General features: G+C 59.9%; 1 protein-coding gene across 1 annotated transcript in view; it reads right to left on the bottom strand.

The window, feature by feature from the left end:
• The window catches only part of MYOM2 (myomesin 2), a 73,113-nt gene extending 61,839 nt beyond the window's left edge, over nucleotides 1-11,274 (bottom strand). The window contains exons 1-6 of the mRNA XM_059156156.1: nucleotides 11,164-11,274; nucleotides 6,632-6,750; nucleotides 5,275-5,433; nucleotides 3,306-3,444; nucleotides 2,998-3,155; nucleotides 1,906-1,998 (exon numbers count right to left, since the gene is read on the bottom strand). Of these exons, the coding sequence (XP_059012139.1) occupies nucleotides 1,906-1,998; nucleotides 2,998-3,155; nucleotides 3,306-3,444; nucleotides 5,275-5,433; nucleotides 6,632-6,738 (656 nt within the window). The 5' untranslated portion in view covers nucleotides 6,739-6,750; nucleotides 11,164-11,274. The remainder of the gene's footprint in view (nucleotides 1-1,905; nucleotides 1,999-2,997; nucleotides 3,156-3,305; nucleotides 3,445-5,274; nucleotides 5,434-6,631; nucleotides 6,751-11,163) is intronic.
• Between the last annotated feature and the right edge of the window lie 590 nt (nucleotides 11,275-11,864).

Below are 11,864 nucleotides of genomic sequence, written 5' to 3' on the forward strand. Positions count from 1 at the left end.
GGGGAACCCGCCAGGCCTCCTCCAGAGGCTTATCCAAGGCCGTGTCTGACCGGTGAGAAAGCCAGCCCACGTGCGGTGCGGCGGCGGGTGTGGTCCTGGGAGCGCCAGGCAGGCAGGGCCTGGAGGGGACCCACGTCGGAAGTTGGGAAAGGAGGGAACCCGGGCAGGAGACTGAGGAGGCCCCAGCGAGCACGAGGCAGAAGCGCAAAGAACGGAGGTGACACGGACTTCCCGTGGGGTGGGAAGGGGGAGTTGGCGGACTCCGTCCTGGACCAGCGTGGGTCAGACCCCACCGATCCTCAGCCCTGGGCGCGTCCTCACGTACAGGAAGCCTGCGGGGTCCGCTCAGGGTCCCCCTGCCCGCAGCGTGTCTGGACAGGGGCCTCCCACCCCCCCAAGATGAATCCCACCGCCCCAAGCAGGACCCCAAGCCCTGAGGTCTCCCCTCCGTGACTTCCCCGAGTGCCCCCACCTGCTCCGGGGGTGCACACCCCCTCCCCTCTGGCGTGCGCGCCTGGGCTCCACGCGGTGGTCACGCGCATGGAGCACATCGGAGTAAGCAGTGTATAAAACGGGTCAACAGAACCAGTGTCTAAAAACTCTGTCCTCGGTGTAAGAAGGCATCGGGGGGAAGGTTCCGTGACAGACGCTCTGTTGTGCTAACTCGTGACTTCTCCGGGTCACCTTGGGGGCTGTTTCGGTGGGACCATTTTCTAACAATTCTTTTATTGTGGGTTATCTTACCTCTAAGTAAACCCAGCCTAATGACGATGTAGTCGCTCTGCAAGTTAGTAATAATAAAATCAATGCAGTTACATACCCCGATGCCTCACCGACTTTTTGTACGTATATTAGTCTCCCTCGTCGTTTCCTAGAAAGGCCTCGACTTGACTTAACCACACACACACGCTCACACTCACCACGGGTTTATATGACACACAGGAACATACACGGTCCTATCTGGTTTTCACGATCGTTCCATTGTTTATCATCTATGTCTTGATAATGATTTCAGATAAAAATACCACAATTCAGGAAGAGTTCATGACCCATCCAAAGTCACAAGGTACACAATAGATCAGGGATCCAAACCCAGGGGTCTGGCTGTGGTCCCTAATCACAGCACAGGAAGGAGCCCCCGTACCTGAGAGAGCACCAGCCGAGCGCGGGAAAACGTCGTGAGGGCCTGGGAGAGAAGGGGCTGCACCATGTTGTGGTCTGATGACAGGCAAACCGTGTGTGCACAGAAGCAGAGGAAGAGGCAGAATCTCACTTTTGAAAAAAAAAAAATCTAGTGTGCGTGTGTGTGTGCACGTGCTGTGTAAGGAAAACAAAGTGTTGTCTTTACGGGACGACACTGATGCTGCGGGAAACAGGGAAGACTTTTATTCTCTTTTCCTCATCTGTACGCTCCACTTCTTCCAGTCCATGAGAAAAAAGGTAGTTCTATTTCTTTTTCTCTTTTTTTTTTTTTTTAGCTTACGCAGTCTATTTATTAAGCCTCTCCTAGGGACAAGATACCGTAGAAAGTACGCAGGGTTATGAAACATACATTCCTTTGGTTGGGGACTGGTCCCCAGCCTGGCCCGCGCTGCGCCCCTGCGGTCACCTGCGCACCTGACGGCCACATCTGTCCTTAAACCACCTGTGTATTCTCTTTGCTCCCAGAGCGGGAGCCTGGACAGAGCTGCGGGTTTGCCTCCCGGGAACCCGACGGCAAGGACAGCTTCTGGAAGCTTCCAGAAGCTTCTCCCACAGATGAACACAGAAACACCACCAACGTCCCACGGCACAGAGTGGACGTGGTGCTCCCTGAGCGACTGTTTCTATGACGGGTGCCCTGGGTCTGGACGGTGGCTGTGTGAGGCAGTGCCCCGGGGAGCCTGCCGTGCCCCGACGCCTTACCTGTTGATCTCCAGTGTGTGCACGCCGTACTTGCTCTCGATCCTGTACTTGCCCGGCTCTCCCGCTTGGCAGATCAAACTACCGTTTTTGTACCTGCACGAGGGAAACACGCCTGTCACCGCAAAGACAGACTGGCATCCACCTTTTGTCCCAGCTTTCCTTGGGGCCCCGGGGAAGTTATCGCCCTGCCCTGGGAGCCCCCCCGCTTCCCAGGACCTCGGGCCCGTGCACCGCGGCGCAACCAGGGGGCTGACCCAGGGCCCGTGTCTGTCCGTCCGCCCAGGAGAGAGCGGCTGCTGCAGGACCCGGCCTGTCGGGGACACGCTCAGCCTGTGACGGAGAGCGCCGCGGTGTCCTCGGACTGCGTGAGGAACGCGGGATAAACCACTCCCGAGAAAAGAATGTCACCCGCGCTAGCGGGGTCCCAGGCCAGCCTCTCGGCAGAGTCGCGCAGGATCCCCACGGCACAAAGCCGGCCTCCGCGCCCCACCCAGGAGGGCAGGACCTCGTCCCCCTGAACCTGAGACTCGATGGGTCTCTGCCTCCCCAGCCAGCCTGGCCAACAGCCACAGGACCCAGCGCTGATTCTCAGAGTGCACCAAGCACCCGGTTAGGTTATGAGGAAATGTGTGTGGCCTTTGCGGCAGGCTACGACCTCAGGGAAGATCATTATCGCTTCCAGCAAGCGGGAAACAGACACACGTACACGACAGATGCAGAAAACAGGGTCTGCGGGGCCTGGAGACGCGACCCCTGACGTCACCAGAGGCCCTCGGCCGCGGCCCCACATGCCGCCCCGCTGCATTCAGGTCATCTGCAGGGACTTCCTCTTGAACAACAATCCTCGGAAAACTCAGCTGAGTCAAAATAACAGGGCTGGTCCGGCGCTGACAGTGGACGTTCGGGAGTGTTTATAAACGTTTAAATGTACGTCCCGTGGAGCTTCCCACGCGGTGGGCAGTGGGACGGGGTGTGTGCCATGTGCTCCCCCCAGGGGACCCCTTCTGCACGTTGGCCCCCAGCATTCCCGGCTCCTTAAGAGGAAGTGCGGGACGGCCCCCCTGGGCCCCGGGGCAGGAACCCCGCACTCACCACTGCACCACGGGCGTGGGGAACCCTTGTACGGTGAAGCAGAGCTTCACAGACATCCTCTCCCAGACCGTGTGGGACCTCAGGCGCACCAGGATCTCGGGGGCCCGGCGCATCCGCTCCAAGTACGAGTGACTGTGGCCCTCCAGCTTGTCCTCCACCTGCCCCGGGAAGCAAGGACAGGTCAGTGCGCTGCGGGAAGGGGGTGCGGACCAGGCCAGCAAGGCTGCCGGCTCACGGGCCATCCGCACGTCGCGTGGCCAGCCCACGCCCAGACCCGCGCCTCTCACGGAGCCCCGGGGCCCCCCTACCATCTCCTGGATGGCGTATTTGTCCAGCTTCTCCTGAGCCTGGGCGCGGGCCAGGTGCACGTCCTCCTCCATCTCCGCCAGCTCCCGGAGGAAACGCTCCCGCTTGGCCTCCCCGTAAGCAGCCACCAGAGACTGGTACCTGCCGGACGAAGAGGGGACATGAGCGTCATGACACGCAGAGAGGGTGAGAGCCCTTCGGAGGTCTGGAGGCCACAAACGCTCACCACCAACTTTCCCCAAGTGGGGCACACAGAGAGGAGGGGGGAGATGCTATTTCTGCTCCGTTTTATGTCTTTCTTTCAAGACTACGGCCCAGCTAGTGAGCGAATACCACCCCCGAAGCTGCTGTAAGAAGGGCAGGTGTACGGGGTGTGTGCATGTGCCATGTGCTCCCCAATAAAACAGTTATGGGGAAGACGGGCCAGCTCTCCCTCACCGCGGGGTGCAGCTGGCACTGTCCCGAGGCCAGCGCCCTCTCAGAAGGGTCGCTGTGAGCAGACGCGCCGGGACGCAGCGACACAGGGGAGTCTGAAGCCCCTAAAACGGACTTGTTCATGCCTCTGGGCCCGTCTTCCACTAGGACAGATGGAAAGGCACCAAAGGGGTATTTCCAACCCTCCGTACCCTCCGGAGGGCCATGCCGGGAGCTCAGAGCACGCCGAGGACGCCTTGGCTTTGCCCTCACATGAGGACACAACAGTGATTCAAACCGATGCAACCACGGGTCCATCTTTCAAGGTCAGGTTTGTCCCACACCTTAAACTAGCATCTGCCCCAGGGAGCTGGGGGACCAAGGAGCCGGAGAGACCCAGGCCACAATCCACACACATGCTGGGGGTCAACAGACAGCTCCGGGAGAGGAGCCCCGCCGGTCTCAGAAGGACCTCCCACCGCGGGGGCGGTCCCCAGAGCCTTTATCACCACAACCACGTGCATCACAGTATCCCACGGCCCAGCCCCTCCCGTCAGTACGAGTCGACCTCCCCCCATTCACTCCAATTCACTGGAAATCGGGGAATAGAAAGTTTCTGTGACGTGTTCAAGGTCACCACCAGGAAACATTAGTAAGATTATAAGGGTCGGGGCTTCTCACTCCCCACAACCACACCCTAAATGAAGACAGAACCATTTTTTAAATAGTCCAGTAACAGAAAATCCAGATTTTGGTCACGTGTACATGTTGAAGTGATTCTCTCACAAAAGAAATCATCGTTTTACCATAAAACGTATACGGCAACGTTCCCACAAGGCCTCGAAAGGACCGTTCGAAGCTTGCACAAGAGAGCCCGATCTCTTTGGCGGCCCGTGGCTGGGACACGGGTCCCTTCTTGCCAGGGCGGCGTTCAAAACAGGACATGTCTGCCGAATTCTCATTTTTCCCTTCAGGTTTTAAGTGTGTTCGTATAGAGAAAATGTTCTAGAAAAGTCCAGGGAGGCGAGGGGGAACACCAGAGCCGGTCTAACACAAACCATCATGGGCTGCTTCACTGTTTGCTTCTTGTAAGGTCTCCACCTGCTTCTCTGTGATCGGGGAATAATCTGGCCGCGTTCACGGCTAAAGACTCATCAGTGGAAACTCGACATGAACCTCAACCTGTCAGGTCTCGGCGCTTTCACAGGAGAAGCCTGCTCCTTGTGCAAAGCTGGTGGGCACGGTGTGGGACAGGGCAGGGCACGGACACAGCACGGCCCCACGTCGTGGCCCCATGGGCAGGTTCCGCTGTGCAGAACACTCCAGAAAGTGCCCCACACGGTTATCCCGTAGGACTCACTGAGACAGACTGGGGAGAAGAAAGCAGCCACCGGACAGCAGCAACTGCCTTCTGGAGAAGCAGGGGTGACCCTCCAGGCTCCTGGCTAATGGCCTGTCGCGGTTCCCGCGGTGGCCGCACACCCTCGTGGAGCCCCCACCCACGGAGACGCGAGGCTGCCGAGCTAGCCGGCGCGGGAGCGGAGGACAAGGCGTTACCTCCGCTTCTTCTCGTGTTCCTCCTCTTCCAGCGCGTCCGTGCTCAGTCTCTTGGCGCAGATGCTGCAGGTGATCCCTCCGGACGCCGTCTGGCCGGCCGCTCTTTGGGAGGACGACCTCTGAGAGAGAGACCTCTGGGACGACCGGGTGGACGTGCGCCTGGAGGGCCATGGAACAAACTAGCAGGCGTGTTGGAGGCATGTGCAGTCATCGGCAAAACCGGATGCCTCTCTCCTGCATGCAAGTCAGCCTCGAACCGTGCCGGCACAGGGACAGGCATGAGCACATGCACACACGTGTGCCTTCCTGAGCACACCAGCACGTGTGCACACACAGGTGCACACTCACACACACAGACACATACATCCCTGCGCAGACGCTGCCCCATCTGTGCACTCATGCACAGACACTCGCACACACGTGCACAGTCACACACACGCACACACACAGAGACCTACGTCCCTGCATTGGCACATCAGCACACAGGCGTCCTCAGACGGATGCGCTCACACACACACTCCTCTCTCGCGCCATTTTCCACACACGCGCGCGAGTGCCTGCCCCGCGCTGTGGCCTAAGGTTGTGATCGTACACGTGTCCGGGGATCCAACGCTCCCAGAGGCCGCTGGGAGGCTGCGGGTGTTCAGCTCGTTGTGACGGGGACGGCAGCTGACCCGAGGCCACGGGCGGGTCTAAATATAACCTCAGCCTGGTGACACGCTCAAGCTCCAGAGACCGCGGCCCGGCACGCCCGGCACTGCCTTCGGTTGGCAGCACGGCCGGCTCATGGGCCCCTGAGACCACGGGCATCTGTGGTCCCAGGCAGGTGTGGCGCGTCCCCGAGGACCCCAGGCTTCAGACACGGGCACAAGACCTGCGGCTTCTCACCAGCCCCTGAGGCAGGAAAACACTCACCTTTCTGCTACATCTACTATTATGGGAGCAAAACTACTGACATCAGCCTCTCTGCAACCTCCGTTTGCCCCCACGAGCCTCTCTCCTTGCCACTGGCCCTCCTGGCTGCCCTTCTGCGCCGGTGACTTTTAGATCATGCGAGCCGCATGAGGAGGAGCCGGCAAGGAGCACTTACTCAAAAGTCTCTGCCATCATAACCTAAATGAGGGGCTCAGAGCCAGTCTCCCTGGATCCACGGGATCCACCAGGGTCCCAGCAGCACTCCACACGGAGTTTGCTGGGCACCAGGATAGCCGAATTTCCCACCGGTGCTAGGAATGTGCCATCCCTGACCCTCCCCAAACCAGTTCATGGCCAGGGTGCAGGGGACCAGGTAAAGCCCCGTTAATGCCAGACCCCACGAACAAAGATCTACCAGTCCGAATGCTGGATTTCAACTTACTTTTTCGCAGCATATTCATCCAGAAGGTACCTTGTCTGAACATTGCGGTACGACTGGTCAAAGTGCTTGTGTCGCTTTTGGTAGAAAGGCACGGCGACCAGCGACATCTTGGTGTGCACCTGCAAGCAAAGCGTGAGTCAGACGGTGCCGAGCTCCCTCGCACATGCGGTCCTGCTGCTGGACTTTCTGCACCAGCATCCCCAGCTGTTCCAAGGGGGACAGTCAGCTTCCACTAATGACGCTCATTCAGGGGATGGGGGACGGGAGAAACACTGTCCAAGCAAACATAGTCTCTGGCTTCCAGTCTGGATCCCTAGTAAGTTCCCCCGGGACCGGATATCATGATGGGTTTGTGTCTCTGAAAATCCAAAACGGGGACTATGTTTCTTTGCAGTGTGAGCTCCACAAATACATTTGGAAAACCCGCTGGGCCCAGGCAGCGTGAAAAGCCACGTGAGTGATAAGGACAAAAATAAAATGCGGACTAGGGACGTAAACAGATACTTAGAATACAAGATAAGAGCAGAGGGAGACCCGAGCTGCTCCAGGAAGTGCAGACAGAGCAGAGCTGGCAGGGAAGGGGCCGCCAGGTGAGGCCCCCGAGGAGGTGACCCTCGAGGAGAAGCTTGGCCATGGGCAGGCTGACCGGTGGAGACGGGGCAGGGGCAGGCATCCCCACAAGCAAAGGGAAGAAGCCAGAAAACACGGGATCTCGAGATGCTAGAAGAGATGCCAGAAGAGATCCGTCCGGAATGGCTGCCGCCGCACACGGGGGCTTTCCGTGTCTTCCCCGCGAGCCGGGGGCTTCACGGCTGGAAAGGGGATTCATCTCCAGGACACTGTGCAGAACAACCGCATCTCACTGGTGACGTGTGGACGTGGATGGCAGGGGTGGGCAGGGAGCAGGGCAGGGGCCAGCAAGAAAGCCGGGGCAGGTGGGCAAGCCAGCACATTTTGGTTAAATTCTTGGAAAACTAGGAGTGACTGAGATCCACAGGGCGCCGCGTCTGTGAATGGAGGAGCGCAGGCACGGGACACCCGGCTCTTTGCCACCCGTGCGCACCCCAACTACGCCGGGTGCCAGCCCTGGCTGACTCGAGTCTCTCTAAAACACCGCATCGACGGCATCCCTCATTCCCGGTGATCACCAAGTCCCGAAAGAGAGGACTGAAGGAAACCCAAATCGAGCTCCTCTTGTCCTTGGTGTTTAGATTAGAATAATCTGCCCCAGTTTACAGAAGCGACTCCAAGGCAAGGCCCCATGGCCCAGCGCCAGGGACAACAGAGGTGCAGACCACGGGGGACAGAGTCAGTGAGAAAACCAAGCAAACACAGAACGCCCTCCGAGCAGACTCCCGGTGGCCCATTTCCTGCAGACTGTGATTTCCTAGAAGCACCGGGTCACAGAACTTGGAAAGATCCCGAGGGATTATCCAAACCCGTTGTACGTGGGGCCGGGCAGGACCCCAGAGAGGAGAAAGGATTTCCCTGGAAACGCGTAGAAAGGGCTGACCCCCCCAGACCTCTGTTTCTGGGCCTTTCACACTTCGCCACACTAAAACTAATTTTTCCTCCTAAAAATCAACTCGCCAGGCAACCCCACAGGCGCTCGGGGTGGCCTGGTCGTGTCCCGCCTCGACACCCGCTCGCGTTTACTGACTTCGCTTCAGACCTGTTCGCACGTCTGGCCAAGGGTCCCCGATGGCCCAGGTGAGAAGACGGGGTGGGCGACCTCGACAGGTTTAAACCGGGGGAGATAGCGCCCCGGAAGAGGGCCGGGCACACTCAGGGGGCCTGTGTTTTTGCTCTGAGTGTGAAAGGCCAGCTGTCCTCACAGCCCAGGGACCCTTTAACTGCCCCTCGGCGCCCGGTCGACGCCCCAGCCGACCGGCCCCCACTAGATCGCTGACCCGGCCCATGGCCGACGCGCCTGCAGGCCTGCGGGGCCTCAGCACCGCCCTGGGGAGGCGCGAGCACGCGGAACAGCCCAGGGCACGGGGCTCCTGCCCTCCTCGCTCTGCCCGCTCCCCTGCTACAGCTCCTCCGCCACCACCCAAGGCAGTGGGGGCCGCGGCCGTCTCAGAACATGCCCCGCCCTCATTCCCACCTGACGAAGCTGAGGGCCACCAGCATCGGGAGCTTTCGGGGACTCCGCCGACGGGGTCATCCCCGTTCCTACCCGTCTCCCGCTCCACGGACACGCAGGGCCCCTGCCGGGGGCACCGGGTCCGAATCACGGAGCACTGCCTGCCAAGGACGGGACGCCTCAGAGCCCCTCCTCCGCGGACGGCTGCAAGCTCACGTCTTCTACTCAGGGGGCTCCTGGCCCAGTGTGTCATCGCCAGCCCCCACCCCTGCCTGGGCTGGCTTCCCCCCCACGCGCGTGGGCAAGCCGGACAGAGCAGCAGGCCCGCCGCGCAGCCGAGCCCACATGCAGGCCACTCGGGGAACCGCGGGTCTCACAGCCTCTCCCTGTTGTCCCTGAGCTTCCCGGGCCAGAGCGAGGAGCTCTCTTGGAAACCGGCTCCTGCGGACTCAGCAGATGCCAGCCGGTCACAGCCTGGGCACAGGCCCTCGTCTGAAACCAGAGGCCGCTCCACAGCTCGACGTGTGCGAGCTCACGCTATCCTGCCGGCCTTCCCCGCGAGGCCACAGAGCTCTGGGGGGTGGAAACCATCCGCCCAGGTCTCCGGCCCGTGGGACCCGGGGCCAGTGTCCCGCCTCCACCCTCCTGACTCTGCACCCAGCCCGCCGGCTCACAGAAGGCCTTGCACACATGTCAGAACGACGACACCAGCGGGAAACACGAGCCCGCCCTCCGGCCCGGGGGCCGTGCGCCTGGGACCTGCTCACACCCATCTCTCAGGACAGCAAGGATTTAATTCACAGACACACTTCAGCGACCATGCGTGACTGCCACTTCATAAAGGACACCTAAAAGCTCGCAGTCAGTGAACACACCAGATGAAGGCTTCTCGAGAGGAGGGCGCACGATTGGCCCAGGCCCCCGAGGAACTGAACCCTCAGGACCCCAGACGGGCCCCACCCACGCTCGTCTGCCCCGGGGTCTCCTTCCCCGAAGCTTTTCCCGAATGCTCAGCACCAAAAGAGATGACCACCGAGCACAAAATCCCTCTAAATCCTCCACGAGGAGTCCAACAAGCTGGGACACTGATTCCCGGCAGCTCGACTTCTGCCGTGTTTCTCCGAACAAGCTTTCGGGGCCGCGGCAGGCGCTGCGGAGGCTCCCTGCAGACACAGAGCTCTCCGGCCCCCAAGGACCCTGAGTCCTTCTGTCCTGACGCTCCAGCAGGATCAAATTCAATCGAGCGACAAGATCATGTCTGGCTTCCTGGACAGGAGAACCTTCCAGCAACCCACACAGCTGCCGTCACCACCAGTCAGGGTTTACCCCCAGATTCTCTCATTTCGGTAAGGGACCCGCGTCCCTCTGTCAACGCTGGCTCCACGTACACTCGGCCGCGAGCGGAGGCCGGACCTCGTTTATTTAAAAACCCACTTAGTGGGGTGCCTGAGTGGCTCAGAGGGTTGGGCCTCTGCCCTCGGCTCAGGTCATGATCTCAGGGTCCTGGGATCAAGCCCTGCGTCGGGCTCTCTGCTTACTGGGGAGCCTGCTTACCACCCCCTCTCTGCCTGCCTCTCTGCCTACTTGTGGTCTCTCTCAATCAAGTAAATAAATAAAATCTTAAAAAAAAAAAAAACCCACTTAGTGACCTTGGCCCCCTCACTCTTTGATGCCTGGGTCACTCGAGCCTGGGAAGCAAGGGCTGAGCCCGGGAGGTGGGAAAGGGGAGCCCTCCCAGGGGAGACACCCCGCTGGCCTGAGCCCGGCTGCCTCCCGGCCCCTGCCCCACCGCCCTCTGGCAGGCACAGCTCCAAGGCCCGGAGAACGGCGCCAGGCGCCAGCGGGGGCACGGAGCCCAGCGACTCTGCAGGATTATAGCTCCTCGGAGAGCCCAGACGAGAAGACAGCCGTGAGAAGCTGTCGCTCCCAGCTGAAAGCCTGTAGAGCCAGGGAGCAGCCTGGTCGCCCGGCGACCCGTGTCCCCCAGATACCCATGTCCAGGGCGTGCAAATGACCTACTGACCCTTCTTCTCTTCAGAAAATGACCAGTTTTAACATTTCACACCTTTTCACACCTGCACTGTCCCCACGGGCGCCTTCCTGGCTCAGACTCTCGGGAACGTGGAGACCTTGGCGCATGGGTTGAGGGTCCCCTGGGAGCTACCACAGACCAGGGGCTGATGGGCCGGGGCTCTGCAGCGACCGCCTGTGGTGGCGGTGAAGGTCGTGACCACGGGAAACAAAGCAAGTCCTGAAATCCGGTCCAAGAAACAGACTCAGGCTGAGTCGTTTGCTGCCTTCTGTGTTTTGGGGAACGTGCCGGCTCACACCAGCTTCCCCCGAAACAGGTCCACCGAGGAAACCAGACGGCCCCAGCCTCGGCACACGGCATTAGTCCTTCCTGCAAAGCCCCGAATCAGAAAAGGAAAGGAGAAAAGAAACTTACCCGGAGAGAGAGGAAAAAGACCAAGCGGAGAGCAGCCTTGCCTCACCCAGAGCACCCACGACGCGGCTCTGGCTGAAGAAGGCACAGCTATTTCTCCCTCCAAATGCCCAGCCCTCTCTCCCATTTATGGCCTGGGAAGATGCTATATATAGCCACAGGGACGGCCTCGCCCCAAATCCATGACCTACATCATCAGTCATCAGCCTGATCTTAGGAGGGAAAAATCGACAAGCTGGAAAAAATGAAAGTCGGCAAGTGCCAAGTGTCCGTCCTGACCCACGGAGGGCACCTCTCTCCTCCCAGGACAGGCGCGTAAGGCCGACATTCTGCCATGCCTGACGCTCCTCCGACTCTGTTTAACGCTCCCACACACATTCTTAGCCTTCTTTTCAGCCCTGGCGAGCTGAGGGTCCCCAGGCCCTTTGCTGGTGCTTCCGGATGAGCCCGAGAGCTGCCCGAGTTCTGGGGTGCCGTTTGCTGAGTACTGGCCGGCAGACCCGACTCTCGGGGGTGATGTGTTTGGGAGGTTTCTTGGTGTTGCTTTTTCTCCAGAAACTCTCAAGCTGTCACTGGTCTCACCCTGAAGTTGACTTAGCAGGAAGAGTGCCCGGAGGAATCGTGCCCGGCTGCCAAATTCCGTCTTATTTATAGTTAATAGCACAGATGTGCTTCCCGGGAATGTAACCACCGGAGGACTGTGG

Source organism: Mustela lutreola, chromosome 18 (assembly GCF_030435805.1).
Source record: "Mustela lutreola isolate mMusLut2 chromosome 18, mMusLut2.pri, whole genome shotgun sequence".
Lineage (NCBI taxonomy): Eukaryota > Metazoa > Chordata > Mammalia > Carnivora > Mustelidae > Mustela > Mustela lutreola.